Source organism: Pholcus phalangioides, unplaced genomic scaffold (genome assembly GCF_987345545.1).
Source record: "Pholcus phalangioides strain wild (caught in Gottingen) unplaced genomic scaffold, Ppha-v1.0 ptg000014l_1, whole genome shotgun sequence".
Lineage (NCBI taxonomy): Eukaryota > Metazoa > Arthropoda > Arachnida > Araneae > Pholcidae > Pholcus > Pholcus phalangioides.
This window is the reverse complement of record NW_028301607.1, coordinates 26,112,843-26,128,775: the sequence shown is the minus strand read 5'-3', so window position 1 is coordinate 26,128,775 and position 15,933 is coordinate 26,112,843. Positions and strand designations below refer to the sequence as shown.

General features: G+C 35.6%; 1 protein-coding gene across 1 annotated transcript in view; it reads left to right on the top strand.

Moving 5' to 3' along the window:
* The first annotated feature begins 1,352 nt into the window (after positions 1–1,352).
* Positions 1,353–15,933, top strand: part of LOC149078364 (small subunit processome component 20 homolog) — a 103,333-nt gene continuing 88,752 nt past the window's right edge. Inside the window, exons 1-9 of the mRNA XM_089242018.1 lie at positions 1,353–1,501; positions 4,004–4,151; positions 6,362–6,423; positions 6,533–6,603; positions 8,170–8,358; positions 8,507–8,591; positions 11,644–11,739; positions 12,886–12,963; positions 13,197–13,349. Coding sequence (XP_089098144.1) covers positions 1,457–1,501; positions 4,004–4,151; positions 6,362–6,423; positions 6,533–6,603; positions 8,170–8,358; positions 8,507–8,591; positions 11,644–11,739; positions 12,886–12,963; positions 13,197–13,349 — 927 coding nt within the window. The 5' untranslated portion in view covers positions 1,353–1,456. The remainder of the gene's footprint in view (positions 1,502–4,003; positions 4,152–6,361; positions 6,424–6,532; positions 6,604–8,169; positions 8,359–8,506; positions 8,592–11,643; positions 11,740–12,885; positions 12,964–13,196; positions 13,350–15,933) is intronic.

Sequence of the window (15,933 nt, the reverse complement as noted above, 5' to 3'; positions counted from 1 at the left end):
GGAAGGGGGGTCAGTGTTCTGCTGACGGGGGGGGGGAGGAAAGGGGTCAAAAATGGCTGAAAATCTGCTTACGTAATACTTGAATGGCCCCTAACCGATCTTTCGTTTGACAAGCTTCCCCGCCGAGAGCAGGAAGGCTTCCACGTTGGTATTTGCATAACACGAAACTTCAGGCATCTGCCAACGTTACATCTAAAATGGAACTTTTCGAACGCAAACCACACACATGACATCATAGATACGTTATGGTCACGCATAATATAAGAGAGACTTGTACCAATTTGTTGGAAATTCTATAAGAGAAATAAATGTCTTGGAGATACACGTGTACAATTGAGTAGTAGTAGTGTACACGTCATATGTGCTTACGATAACGGTGTGACATGATGAAAGCGATTAAATGGATGCATGAAGATTTTTTTGTACTTTCATATCTTGGAATAATTTTAGAGATGGAGAGAGGGAATACATATTTTTTTTCATTTTATTTCATTCTGCTTCTCATTCTTTGTATTTTAATCGAAATTTTTTCCCAGCCACCTTTTAGGGCGATTTCCCAGTTGTTTATGTGTTTAGCTTAGAGGGTGGATCGTAATGAATTTCTGAAAAAGAAATTTTGAATTCTTAACTTTTCAGATAGCATTGAATTACCGAAACTGATTATAACAACATATAAAGGTATTTTCTTCCGAAATTTTAATTTAAAAAAAAAATGTTTTTACATTAACAATTCCTCCCTATGCCCATAGGGCCCCCTATGCTCCCCCCCCCCCCTATCGTGCTTCGCTGATCCCAAGGAAATGGTGGGGGGTACAGAGCTGACGAAATTTTGCTGACAGGGTGAGGAGAGGGATCATAGTTTTTCTGACTTTTGCTGACGGGGGGGGGGGTAAAAAATGGCAAAAAATCTGCTGACGTAATACTTGAACGGCCCCTATTGAGTATAGCCACTCATGGAGGAAAGAATAGTTATTCTTTCCTCCATGATAGCCACTAGAAGAAGGTTTCCTTATCAATTGATGCAATGATAGCAAGGTGACACCTTGCTATTGATCCCAATTCCCGTATTTTCTTCGAAAAAATAGGGTCAATTTGTTTTCGAGTCAATGAGTAAGAATCTTCTGCCATCTGTGAAATATAGATATCACCACAAAATTGTGAGCGTTACGCACGCTCTAGTTTGACCAATTGAAGTTCAAATTATTCCAGAAAATGTCATATATACGGTCAAATACAGATATTTATGTTTGAAAAAAATTCTAAAATTTATTTTTCGATATGCACGAGACTGTTCGAGATCCGTTTACAATAAATGAAATAATATGTAGTTACAAAATGGCAACAGTTTTCTGTTGACCGCATTGTTTTTATTTCTCAACACGTGTTACGGCCGGCCGAACTGAGATTTGATTTATTTATGCTTTTTCACGTGTTTCCCGTTGGAAATTAAGGCAAGATGAAATCAAAACCGGTCTCTCACAAAAGTGAGAACACGTTTCGAGTGAGTTTATGTAAATTTATTTATATACTTGGTTATTATTGAATCAAATTTTTTCATTTGCTCAGACAGGGCCGGACTTTAGGATTTTGCGGCCCTATGCAATATCTATACACACATGTGCTTCCCACTCCCCCCCCCCCCTGCAACGACTTGTGACAGAGCTCTAGCCCATAAATTTTGTTGCTCGCAAGCACCGTGGGGCTTGTTGATTGAAGCACTCTGAAGCTTGCTCATTGAATCCACATCTGTCCAGAAAGGAAGAGACGAGATCAGTGAGTGACCTAGAGAGTTCGCAAACATGTGAGTAAACAAAAGAGTACACACGCACGTGAGTGAGCATAAGAGTGACCTAGAGCTTGTGCAAGCATGTGAATGACAAAAAGAGTGACGCAAAGTGTGTGAATGACAAAAAGAGTGACGCAAAGTGTGTGAATGACCAAAAGATGACCTAGAGCATGTGCAAGCACGTAAATGACCAAAACAGTGTGTTGGAAATGCTTCATCGTTGCGGCAGCTCACCACTAGCCATGGTCAAGCTCGGGTGGTGACTTGACGGGGGCATCATCAGGGTGATGTCCCAGGGGACATCAGAACATAAAATGGTTCAATTCTGACTAGGTTTATCTTCCTTCTCCTTTCTCCTCATACATGTGGGCAAGATCACCTGTGCGCTTGTCTCACGCGACTGTTGAACTTGAATTTTTCAACAATCTTGGACAGTACTGGATCAAAGTTCTGATTCAATGCTTGAATCAGTTCATTCAGCTTCTTCAATGTCAGTGAAAGTGAATCTGGAGAAATTAAGTTCTGCAACAGTCCATATGTCGACGCACCTATGACTGTTGGGAATATCGCCCGTTTCCGATCATCGTTTTTAACATTGTTTGCTATGAAAAATTGCTGTAAACCAGGGGCGTAGCCAGAAATTTCGTTCGAGGGGGGGGGACCAAAGTGACAGAACAATGGATTTGGCCATCTTTTTCCCTTTTTTCGGTCATTTTCTCACATTTCCTCGTACAACAAAACATTCTTCTTCAACATCAAGCTCGTGCTGCCATCTGTCGATCACCTTTTAAGTTAGTCATATTTACAACAGTGTGGATGCATGTGAGTGATGAAAACAGTGTGGATGCATGTGAGTGATGAAAACAGTGTGGATGCATGTGAGTGATGAAAACAGTGTGGATGCATGTGAGTGATGAAAACAGTGTGGATGCATGTGAGTGATGAAAACAGTGTGAAAGCATCTGAATGGCCAAAAGAGTAACCCAGAGAGTGTGTGAGCATGGGAGTGAGGTTAGAGAGTGTGTGAGCATGGGAGTGAGGTTAGAGAGTGTGTGAGCAAGGGAGTGAGGTTAGAGAGGGTTTGAGCATGTGAGTAACCAAAAAAAAGAATATGCAAGCATGTGAGTGACAGAAGAGTACCAAGCATGTAAGTGAGCAAAAGAAGGACTTAGAGACGCAGGAATAGTTACAGGTAGGGTAGCCAAGCAGGTTATAGCACAAGACAGTAAATTTGAGGAATGCGTGGTCAAGAAAATTAGATTAGAATGAGGATAGTGGCAAAATTTTTATAGCTCACAGGTGGCGAAACCATAAATATGTCTCAGATATATATACCTGGCCCGCAGGCCATGTGGGTTAAATTTTTATTTTTGTTGTATACATGTACTGTAAGTTAATTCATGTCGGCCCACTAGAAGTTTTTGCTGGAAGGTTCATCGAAAACTTTTGTCCGAGTGGGGCTTATGAGGCCATTTTAATGCATGAGCCTAACAAGTAGGACAGGTGATGGGGGGTTGTTTCAATGAGACTAAAATACTAGACAAAAAATGCCCAATGCATCAAGTGAATTTCTAAATTGAGATGGTTGGTACTTTAAGTCTGTTTGTAGGAGCCTCTGTGAATCTTTTGCCTGGGAGGGGGTCATTATACTGTCAAGATCATGGTCACTACATGGTGGAAGCTGACAGAACACTAGCCTGGGGGTCCCAGTAATCGATCTTATATATTTTCAATTCTTTAAACTACTGTATAATTTTTTTTTAAAAATCAGTTTAAGGCGCATCTTTAAAAGTTTTATATACTTAGAGGCATGGCTGACAGGGCCCAGGACAATTCTCATCATTTTTTGCTTTTCTCATGCTATAAATTAACTATAATTATAATATTAATTATTAATAATTAACTGCTAGTTTGCGAGCCCGGTTTTTCCATAGCAGTGACAACACTTTACTCTTCAACCAGCTTGCCCCTTGACCACAATTACAAGAAGCCAAGGAGAGCTGGCTCTTCCATGCAGGTTTCACTTGAGTTATTTCACAGCAAACGAACAAAAACTGTTAAAATTTCAATGAAACTCAATAATTTAACTAATATGTATTGCTAATAAAATACTTTATTATTATCATACCATATTCTTTTTTAAATGTCACATAATGTATATGACAATATTCTTTTTCTATTAATAATGGTGGTTACACATTTTTTTCTTCATTACAGTTTCAGTCATTCGGTGAAAGGCTCAGCAACATAGATATAGATTACATCAGGAAATTCAGTCGAACAGCAGAAAATCCTGAAGATGCAAATTCCTTCTTCCAAAGAACTGTTGAAGAGTGGAATGAATTGAATTATACTAATGATTATGGTAATGTATAAAATTCTGAGCGAATTATTATTTTCATTGAAGTTTTGTTTTGCATGTCTCATCTTTTTGAAATAAAGCTTAACAGTACCCAAAATATGTGTCAATAGAGCATTCATAGGATAGTGATACTGAGAAACACCCTGCCTTTATCACACAAGGTGATTTAAGGTGGTCTGTCACCATGGCCCCCACAAGGGGTGGGCTGACAAGGCTCCAGTCCTGGGACCCGTGAGGATTTTAATCATTTTTTTGTTTTTTCACGCTATAAATTCATCATAAAGGGGGCCCCCCCCCCGTGACAGTCTGGTTGGGGGCCCTGCTTCAGGATATGGGGACCATGTCTGTCACACACATTTTCAAACTAATGAAGTGGCCCGCATTCTTATATACAAGAACATTGCTCCGTGGGAACTCGGGTGCTTCTGGAGATTTATTGAATATTAAAATTGCATTGTGCCAGTCATCATTGGCTGCAAAAGTTTTTTACACTGGCAGATGCAATCATGCACATTGCTAGTGAATTCCAGCTAATATATTATTAAATCAAAATAATATATATCGGATAAAACCCAGTTACGTGTATAAAATCGGTAATAAATCAATAAAAATCGGCAATGAATCAGCAGTAAATCAATAAAAAAAAACAATCAGCAAATTAATAATCTAAGTTCATATCGTTGTAAACAGGCAAGTTCTTGATAAGATGGTACTGCTCACAATTCATAATATTTTGGTGATGTGCTAAATCAACATAATTCAGCGATATACAAGGTAATAACTGAGCCCCACACAATGAGGTGTATTACAAAAAATACTATAGCAATAATTATATACTTAATATGTATAACTACCCTTGGATTGTGAGTTGTATGGTCAAATACGATTCATTGTGATTAAAGCAGGTGTTGAAAATGGGTGCTGTTTTCTTGAAGGTATGCTGCCGCTCCATATTTCATATTCTCTGTGACATGTAGCAGTGTACCTTTGGTAGCAGACCTTCAAAATTATAATTACATACCATGTAAATCCAGGAATTTACTATATTTGCTTCAAAATATGGAACACAGATGGCAGCACTAGCAAGAAAACAAAACAAGCACAACTCTAACAACATAAGTATGTTAGGGGTCATGCAAACACAGTCGATCCTGCTTATAATGTTCCCACTTATAACGACTAATTTTCAAGGTCTCAACTATAAGAAATTTTTATTAAAATTTCTCATTTAAAGTATTTTCCTGCTTACAACATTTTTCCATGATGGTTTTTGAAAACGTTATAAGCAGGATCCATTGTACATACACTCACATAACACTTTCCAACTTTGGATTCATTAGAAATTCCTCAGAGGAATGTGTACAAGGTGCATGTTCAGGTAAGTAGTAGTAGTATTCCTTTTCAGTGATTATCTTGATTCACATATCCTTGAAAGGCGAAACCATGGAAATGTATAGCTTTACATATCCTTGAACTTGACACATTTGTTTGCGGTATCCACAAATTCTCATATTTATAAGGAACTATATATATTGAGAATCACATTTTTGCTTCAATTAAGTGGGCTGCGACACATTCTGAGACCAGTTTAGCTACCCACAGCACACTTAAAGACCACTTAGGTGGCCTGTCACACACATTTTCAAACTAATGAAGTGGCCCGCATTCTCATAAGGTTGAGCAACCTTAGTTTAGGGGCGCAGTAGCCCAGGTTGATAAGATACTCGCCTAAAGTACCAAAGGATGTTTAGAGGTGTTGCGAGTTCGATACCCTGTTCATCCTTGTCAGAAAACTTTCCTGACACAGAGGTACAACAGAAATGGCAACAAGACCAGAGAAAAAATTGCTACCGCAGGGAGTCCCCATAGAGGGGTTAGCGCACCAGCCTCTCGATGAGCATAAAAACAATCCTGCCTTTCAGAATTGGCAATAAATCATAGGTCCCGGTCTAATTAGCCCTTGTGTGCAGAAAATGACAGTGGTGCGGCAAAAATGATCAAATGACCTTGGTTTAAGTCATTTCCAACCTTTTTTTTTTATTTCCACTTCCTTTATAGACATAGTTTCCATCCAAGTTTTCTCACCTAATATTGTTTTTATTGTATAGTTTGAGTGTTCATTCCACGAAAAATTCATCATATTAAACATGTTTTTATAGTTTTGATCTGACATTAAAATTCATACTTAACTGGAACTTTTATTTTGCCCTCAGATTCTTTGGTAAAAGAGATCGGGTTTGAAATCAGAACTTTGAAACAAATCGTTTACAGAAAAGTAATTATTTTTTGACTTAATCATTAAGCATACTTTCGTTAAAATGAAATTCACAAATTTTGAGACACTGGAAAGTTGCTCTGTATAATTTTCTTGTATCTTTCATCAGGATGAACTTGCAGCGATTTTACTCAAGCAGCTGGAAAATGTGGATAATATGGCTTTGGATGCCACATTACAGTATGTACAAGTTTTTTTTGCTTATAATTTAATATATTGCATGAGTAGTCATTGTGAAAACTTTCAAATTGTTGTTGGCATTAAATAATAGATATTATCACCCAAAATCCTTTATTTGTCATTAAATTGGAGTTTAATACGAGGATGACAAAAAAAATCTCAAATTGATGTCCACTAACATGAAAAGTTCTAAATAAAGAAAAACAGGTTATTTTGGACAATTTGTGTCAAAAACAAAATATTCATGGCTCCTAGTAATTTGACTGGCACCTGATGTTTTTCCTGATTTTTCAAGACCTTTGCCACTAGTATCTGAGTCTTATATAGCGATACCTTGGCTCACGAAGATAGTTTGTTCCAGAATTACATTTGTTAGCAGAACTACAATTCCCTATAGGTTCCTATGAAATGTCGCTTAACTCTCTTGGGCTTTTAATGCAAAATTTACAGCAAAAGCCAAACACTGGTACAACATTCATTGAACGTGGCTAACAACAGTGTGTCTACCATTATGGAAAAGTAATGAAGTCCTCCGAAAAAGGTCACAAAAGTCAAGATGAGCTCACAAAATAAGAAAGAAGGTCAAGTTTTTTTTTCCCAGATTTTTCTGAGCAAGTTCTCATGCTCAATTTTATCGCCAAAAATCATGGGTCTTTTCACAGACTCCCCATTGTGAAAGCCTGATAGATACCTACTATCGTGTGGTGGTAGTTTGCCAACTTCAAAGTGCAAATGTGAGTCAGTTTCCATTCGAAAAAAGTCGTCACATTGAGCAGCAGAAACATACAGGATTTCTATTGTCAATCATCACTGCACCAAATCCCAATGAAAAGTGTTTCTTTTTACAAGCAAAAAAATCTATTCGGTCAAATAATGAGTGTTAAATCGCCAAATAAGTCAAAGAAAAGACAATTTCCCTCTAGTATATGGTAGATACCATGAAGAAACTTTAATCAATAAAAGATCAGACAAAATATAAAGAAACTAACGTTTACATATTGAAGCATGCACAAATTCTCCTCCTGTGTCGTGAGTTTACAGATTGGTTGGCAATAATGCTTAGCAATTGGCAGTAAATGGTCTATGATAGACATAGGTTTATTATATTTGTAAAAACTGTAACTCAACAAAAATTTGCTCTTCATACTGCCCAAAATTTTAACATATTTTATTAAACTCTAATCACTAAATAAAGATGAAAACTGACAGAGAATGAGATAAACAATTCCCCCATTAGATAAAGGGAGAATTTGAAATTCAAGGGGAAAAGGGTAAGCTTAAAATTGTTTTATTATACTTTATGTAGTATGCAACCCATTCAGGTTCTTCCCTTCTGTCATTTGGTCAGCACATTTACATACATAAAATTGTTTTTCGTGTGTGTGTGTGTGTGTGTGTGTGTGTGTGTGTGTGTGTGTGTGTGTGTGTGTGTGTGTGTGTGGGCGCGCGCGCTCTCTCTCTCTCTCTCTCTCTCTCTCTCTCTATACAAATCTACAATTTTTGATTTATCGTTGCCAAATTTTGCATATAATTTCTAGTTTAAGTGAATAAATTTCTTATTCTTAGGTTTACCGTGGCGCTGGCCCAAGATTTGCAGTTTGAATTCTATCCACTATTTCCAAAGTTTTTTGCTGCTCTCACAAATCTACTTGAAACTAAAGATCCAGACCTGCTGGAAAAGATATTCGTGTGCCTTACTCGATTGTTCAAGTTTTTGAGGCGTTACATGGTGGAAGATATAAAGAATGTGTACAGGTTATTATATTATTATTTTTCCTTCATGCCGGTAAATCTGTCGATTAAAATGTCCTAGTCTGTTATGGTTTTTTGGTGATATGAAATGGGAATAATTATGTTTTTAAAATAAGTATTATATGTTTTTTATCAAATATTATTTGAACAGGATGTATTCATCTCTACTGAGTGACGATAACAAAGATCACATAATGCGTTTTGCTGCTGAGAGTTTTGCTTTCTTGATCCATCAGGTATGTTAGAATCATTTCTCCTTATGTGAAGAATAAACTTTTGAGTCTGCTACGGTGGGATTTTGTAGATCATAGTTTCCTAAATGTTTTGTTTCACGTCGCCCTCTTATTGAAAAAATTTATTTTTCCTCATCCACCCTCCCCCACAACTCAGGCCAACCCATGGGATCCTGTACTAAACCCATAGCTTTGATCTATTCGTCTGTGGAACCCTGGGTTCCATGACTTTTTTGAAGTTCTGCATGATATGGCTTTCCTAGGAGGAAACATTCTTGTTACTGATACTCGCAAAGCTATTTTTTGTTTTGAACTTCAACAAGATTGTGTAGTTTAAAAACAAGTCGTACCGCTCGGAGGAGTAAACAACCTAGAAACAGTAATATTATATTTTTCCATATCATATTTTCGAACCAGAAGTTTCAAAAAGTGGATATTTAATTTTCCATTCCATCAGGGAATTATAAGTTGTAAAAAGAAGGTTTTTTTGAAATTTTTTATCCCCATAGAAGTGAGGATTTTCGAATTCCACAATTTACAACTTAACACTCGAGTCCCACCTGGGACCTCAGTTGCATAGGGTTTTCACGATAAGATCTGGCACAATGTGATTTATGACAATAAATATGTGAATTAAGAGGTGGCTCCTAAGCCCTCTCTCATTTTGCCCTCAAGCTATGATGCTGTTCAGACAACAGTAGGGGGCACACTTTTTTTTGATAAATATTCAAAAATTTGTTTCAGTTCCGTGGAACAGCCTTTTTATCATCAAGGGTTCCACAAGAAGTTTTACATTGGGAACTCCTGACTTAGACCAACATTTCTCAACCTCTTTGTCCACAGGGACCCGTAAAATGTTTAGAAACAATTAGACAGACCACTAATTCACAGCATGAGTAGTGTTCTGTATATTACGGAGCATTCTCATATTTTCATGTAATTTTGACTGTTCTGACTTTTTATCTATACTATTGTCCTATCTTTTTTTGTTAAATCAAGCTTATTTGTATTTATAATCTTTATAGGAATTGTAAATAGAGATAATTTTTATAAGTAATTTTTATGACTTATAAATGATGATTATGACTGTAAATGGACTATGAATGGAGCATGATGTTTAGCGTAGATAAGTGCATGGTCGCTCATTTTGGTTCGAACAACCCACGGCTCTCTTACGAGTTGAATGGTGTCACTATCCCGGATGCAACTAGGGTCACCGATTTGGGAATTCTCATTGACGAGCGACTTTGGTTTTCTGAACATTGTTCAGCGGTGGTCAAAAAAAGCAAATAGAATGCTTGGTCTCATTTTCAAAAAGGTCTTTTCGCGTTCTCCTAAAGTCATTCTTCTGCTTTTTCGAGGCTTAGTTCGTTCTGGACTGGAGTATGCTGTAAGGTTTTGGAGACCATACCTACATAGGGACATAGACTTGGTTGAAGGGGTGCAGAGAAGAGCTACGTGTGTCCTTATTGGCACACAGGGATTGGGTTATGAAGAGAGACTTCATTTTTTGAATATGTTTACATTGGATGAACGCAGGTGTCGAGGAGATATGATCGAAGTGTTCAAAATTTTCAATGGGATGGATAGGATGGACCATGAACTATTAGTACACTGCCAATCGACTACTTTTACAAGGGGACACCAGTATCGATTGGTGAGGGTCAATGCAAGACTATGGTGTCGCAGGAAATTTTTCTCTAATAGGGTTGTTAATAAATGGAATAGCTTACCCCCGGAGGTAGTAAATTGTAACACAATTGACACGTTTAAAAAGAAATACGATAAACATGTTGGGGTAAATCGAGAAGCTATCCATTCTTAGAATAAGACAACCATAAGTATTCTTAATGGGTGTTGTATAATATTTTATCATGTGTATATATTGTTTATAATTTGTGTTAATTGCATTTTTAATTGGGTTGCTGTATTTTTGAAATATATGACAACCATATTTTTATGGGCATCTTTTTATCAGCCACCTCGTTGGGCATTTTGTCTGTTGTGGCGTTGTATTTGTATTTGTATAATTTATAAATACTCATCTCATGAATTTGTAATGTTCAACATTTCTTCCATGAACTACATTTCAATTAACTGCAATTTCCAGTAGCCCTCACAAACTAAATTTTCAATAACTGGTGATTTTGCTCACTCATGGCAACATTTTTGGTGACAGTTGACGACTTCCTTTTTTTTGTAGAACCCAATTTCTAATATTTTGCTCAGTGAAATATGGTCAATTTGTCATATATAATGAGGGATTTTTTTTTTTGTTTTTTTTCATGAAATACATTTTTGTTAACTACAATTTATAGTAGCCCTTTATTTTCTCACCCTCCAGTAATTTTTGCTATAATTTACAAATTTGTCAAAAACTATCAAATCCTTTTTGGCTACAATTATCGATATTCAGTATTTAAGATCACAATTTACCATATTATTCCCCATGAGAATAAGTACAAGATAATCTGTAGCCCAAGTAGAGAGTGCTAATTTTTCATGTGAACTAATAATGGGTCAGTTACAAAGATTGAATAATGTTTTATTAAAGTAGAATCAAATTATCGTGTCTGCCTGCGGGGACATCATCATGCACCAGTGTTAGTCTGCAGACCATAGGTTGAGAAATGCTGGCCTAGACAATTCTATCACCTCAAAAGAGTATTGCCCACTTTGGGCAGCACTGATATGTAGATCGTTTTACTTGGAGTTTATTTAGGTGAAATTCTTTTTTTTAATTTATAGGTATGAAAGATTTTTAAAAAAGTTTTAAAAAACTGTAGTTTCAGTGCATTCTGCTGCACCCGCCAAACAGTGAAAATCATTCTGAAAAAAAATGTGTTGTTACATCCAGGGTTGCGGCCTTTCATTGATCTTGAATGCAATAACATTAATCTCTACAGGAATCGCTGTGCTCATTGATATTGCATTTGAGGTGTAATGACAACCAAGTTTCACCATATTCCCTGTAATTAGCTTTTTGATTATGATATTCAGATGAATTTGAATGAAATTTACTCGGTGCGCTTCATTTTTGTAATTTCTTTTTCAGCTTCCCAATAAACCTAAGGATTCGGAGAAACGAAAAATTTTAGATAAACCAAAGTTTTTCAAGTACATATTCAAGTTGGTAACATCAAATCCTGAGGTAATTCATGGTGTCTTGATATCCGTCTCTGTGTATTTTGCTGATATTTCTGTTTAGTGCATCCTAATAAATTTGTTCACAGTTCTTAACAGAATATGCCAATTAAAATCACCGGATTGAAAAAAAATCATTTATTTAAATTGAAAAATTTAAATTTAATTTTTTCTTTAACTTCAATGTTATTGAAATGCTCTAAAGCTGTTGATTAAAAGAAATATAGAAGATCTGGTAAATATATAGACTTTGACCTAATCCCCAGGTACAGTGCAGAAAGAGGTCTGTTCTGTTATTTTGTTGCATGGAAGAAATTGTAGAAAAATATAGGGAGGTAAACTTACATATAGATATAACCACAACTAAGTATTTGAAATGCATTACAATGGGGCGCTAGGCTTCCTCTTATTTAAAAAAAAAATTAGTTTTCCTATAAAGCCTTGATTCTGTGTCTAATTGCTGATTTAAAATAATAATTGATGTTGTACCAGCGTGAATACTGTTGGACTAATAGGAAAAGTGAGAAGTATAGTTTGCTCGTTTTTCACCAAAGCTCATTAAATCTGTGAAAGAATATAAATGTGTGAATTATTAAGCAACATCATGCAAGTCAGAAACACATATAAATGTATCCATCAATTGTATACAAAACAATCTTGTCAATAGAATATATTTTTCATTTAGTTGATAATTAATATCCCTTTGGTTTTACATAGTGGGAATCAAAAACCTGCACCATATTTCATACCGAGTTGCCACCAGGCATTTATTTTAAGGAGGTGGACCTCATGAATAAAAACATTCTACAACAAAAGTACTAATCCATGAAGTTAATTTGAGCTCAATGATTTTTTATGTTACGTAAACTCAGATTTTTGGTATTCATATTTCTTGCTTGTACTTTGTTCCTTATTTTTCATTTGGTAGTTTATTCATTGATGCTTAATTAAATTTGAGAGATTAGGTGAAAAATATATGCATTATCTTAATGATTAACAAAGTTTGTTTTAATTCATAAGCAGTCTGTTGATATAAATTTTAAAAAAATCTGAATTTTTTTTGTTTTTGAAAAACATCATTATTTTTTTATACCCTGGTTTTTAATTGAAATTGATGAGTAAAAAATGTGATTTGGTTTTTTATCATTTTTAGCAAGTTGATGGTGTTGGTAGGCTTCTCTTTGAAGTAGTGAAGGGTGTGAAACAACATCTTCACACTTGTACAAAACAGGTATAATTGTTTTATTACTTTTTTTTTTTGTTTTGTCTCTAAAAAGTGTTGACAGGCAAAACCTGAAAAGTCATATCTCCAGATTGGGGTTTTGATTGATGAGAAATAAGAAAAAAAATAAGGATAGTTTAAAAAATCAATATATTAAGGGGTTTTATCCATTAAAGAGAGGATTTCATCTCTGCAGGGTCCGAGAGAGACTGTAATTTTTTTTTTATTCGAATCATTTTTAGGTACTTAAGATGCTGTTTGGCTGTCTGGGAGAGAAAAGAGATAAGACCAACATAGATGTGTCTTTGGTTGAACAGACATTGTCTCAGATGTTGGGGTCCATGCAACAGCATGTTGGTAAAGAACATGCCATCGCTGTTGAAGAGGCTTTTTGTGTGAGTATAGTTATGTGTTTTTTTGTGCATTCTTCAGAATTTATCATCTGATTTATGAATTTTTTTATTCAAAAATACAGAAGCATTGTGTAAGATAAACATTTATTGATGATAAATTGTAAAAAAATCAATTGGAATCTGTTTATTGTTATTGTGTTAACTGTTACCGCAGTTTGCACGCATGGATTTCATAATCTGACCCCCTCTTATGACTCCTTGAAGTTTGAATTTTAAAAAATCCCCCTTCTTAGTGAGACTACATTTTAAAATAAAACTACTGACCAAATTTCATATTTATAGCTTCAGCAGTTCTGCTCAGTGATAATCAATCAGTTTGTTGGGAAATTTTATTTTATATATAGAGGGATTTTCAATAATTCCCTTTGCCATTATTGTCAAACTGTTGATCTTAGAGGCATACTTCCAATTAGAAAAAATATCTAGATAATGTGTAAAACTGAGATACTTCATTCATGTTGCGAAGAGTTCTATAGTTATCAAAAAACAAAATTAAATTTTTATACAGACACCCTGTCCTCAACAACCTAATTAAAAAGCTGTTGTGTCTGTCTCTCTTTTTTTGAAGCCAACAAAAAAACTTCAGTGTTCCTAAGTGAATGTTCACAGAGATATTTGAATTCAAAAATCAGAGGAAAGTTAAGGAAAAACCAGCATAAACTAATGGAAAATGCTTTTTCCCCCCCCCCCCTCATTTATTCTGTTTTTACCCAATTTTTATCCATTTTTGGAATTTAAATATCTCTGTGAATATTGCACTTGGAAATGTAGATTTTTTTTGGTTAGTCTCAAGCAAGACAGGGTAACTTTCTAATTGGGTTTTTGAGCATAGGGTGGTCGTATAAAATTTTTATTTTATTTTATTTTGATAACTATACAACCCCTTGCAACGTGAATGACATATTTGAGTTCTACGTGTAATTTGGATACTTTTTCTAATTGGAAGTATACCTCTAGGATCAATAGTTCAGCAGTAAAATATGACAAGTGGAATTATGAAATCACCTTGTGTGATTCCACAGGGTGTTAAAAATTTTTTTAACTTAATGATACTCTTGCTGCACCCTGTGGTATTTAATGGATATAAATTCCATTGAATCAAAAATATATGTATTTTACTTAATTTTTTTTTTGAAATAGTTGTTTAGATAATTGATGTCTTTGAAAATTATTTTTGTTTTATTTCAATGCCACACATTCCTAAAATTATGTTGACTTCTTATTTTCACTAACTTTATAGTCTTTCATATCCTGGGGGAAGGGGGGGGGGTATACAAACAGTGATACGATCAAAATCATTTGGGGGGTCACCCTGGCTTTTGAAAATACACTACAAATGGTGCATATATATATATATACAAATATATATATATGCATACCTTGAGTACATGTTCTTTGTTCCCCTCCCTCCCTTCTGGAAAAAGTCGAAATGACGGCCCTGATCAAAACACTAACTCGACATTTACAAATAAGACACCAACTACTTGAAATATTTTTTCTAAACTTTTTATTTTACATTTTCATACCTTTATGCTAATTTTCTACATAGTCCCTATTTGAATTCAAACATTTGTCGTATCTTGTAATGAGTTTTTGAGAATACTAGCATCATAGTCTACTGCCTCCATTCCTCGAAAAAAGACTGTGACCTCTTTAAGCTCTTCATCGGTTTGGAAACGTTTTCCTCCCAGAAACTTCAAGTTTGGTGAAGCAATGAATGCTTTTAGGGGTACTAAGTCGGGACTATATGGAGGACGATCAATAATTTCCCAACAAAACTGTTCAAGAACTTTTTTCGTTTTCTCAGCAATGTGAGGCTGTGCATTGTCATGCAAAAGAACAGTGCTGCTAGATAGAATTCTGTGCCTTCGATTCTGAATTGACTGCCACACTTTTTTCATTGTCTTGCATTATGCATCTGTGTCACTTCAACTTATAGAGGACAGATGGCAGCACCAGTAAGAACACTAAACAAGCATAATTCTTACAGCATAAATATGTTAGGGCCACACATATACACACAACATGGTGCATTTACTGATTTGTTAGAAATTCCACAGAAGGATGTTTACAAGGTGCGTGTATGGGTAAGTAGTTGTCTGCATCTACATTTATGCAGATGCCTTGCAGCATGAACTCAATGAACTTCTTGCCAGTCCCAAAACACTGTTACCATGAGTTTTCTGGTCAAGATTGCTCAAATTCTTTTGGTCCAGTCGGTGAGCGAGCATGATGCTTTTGTGTAAACTGACATTCAGTTTCAGTTGTGTGGGTTAGTTCAGGTGTACACAGATGAATCATCCATCATAGCAACGTACGCGTCTTTGATTTCTCTAAAAATTTCACTTGGTCGCACATTTTTGGCATTCAGATAACGAATTAGACCTTACACTTCACAAATGGGGCATGCTAATTTTTTTTTACACTTTGATCGCTCACCACGACAACAAAGACTCTCAGAGTGGATGAAAACTTCTACTCAGTTAACGAATGACTGACTGACTGACAAACTGGTTGGCCTTGAGTCATACCCCTGCTGCCACCAAAATAGCACACATGAACAAAG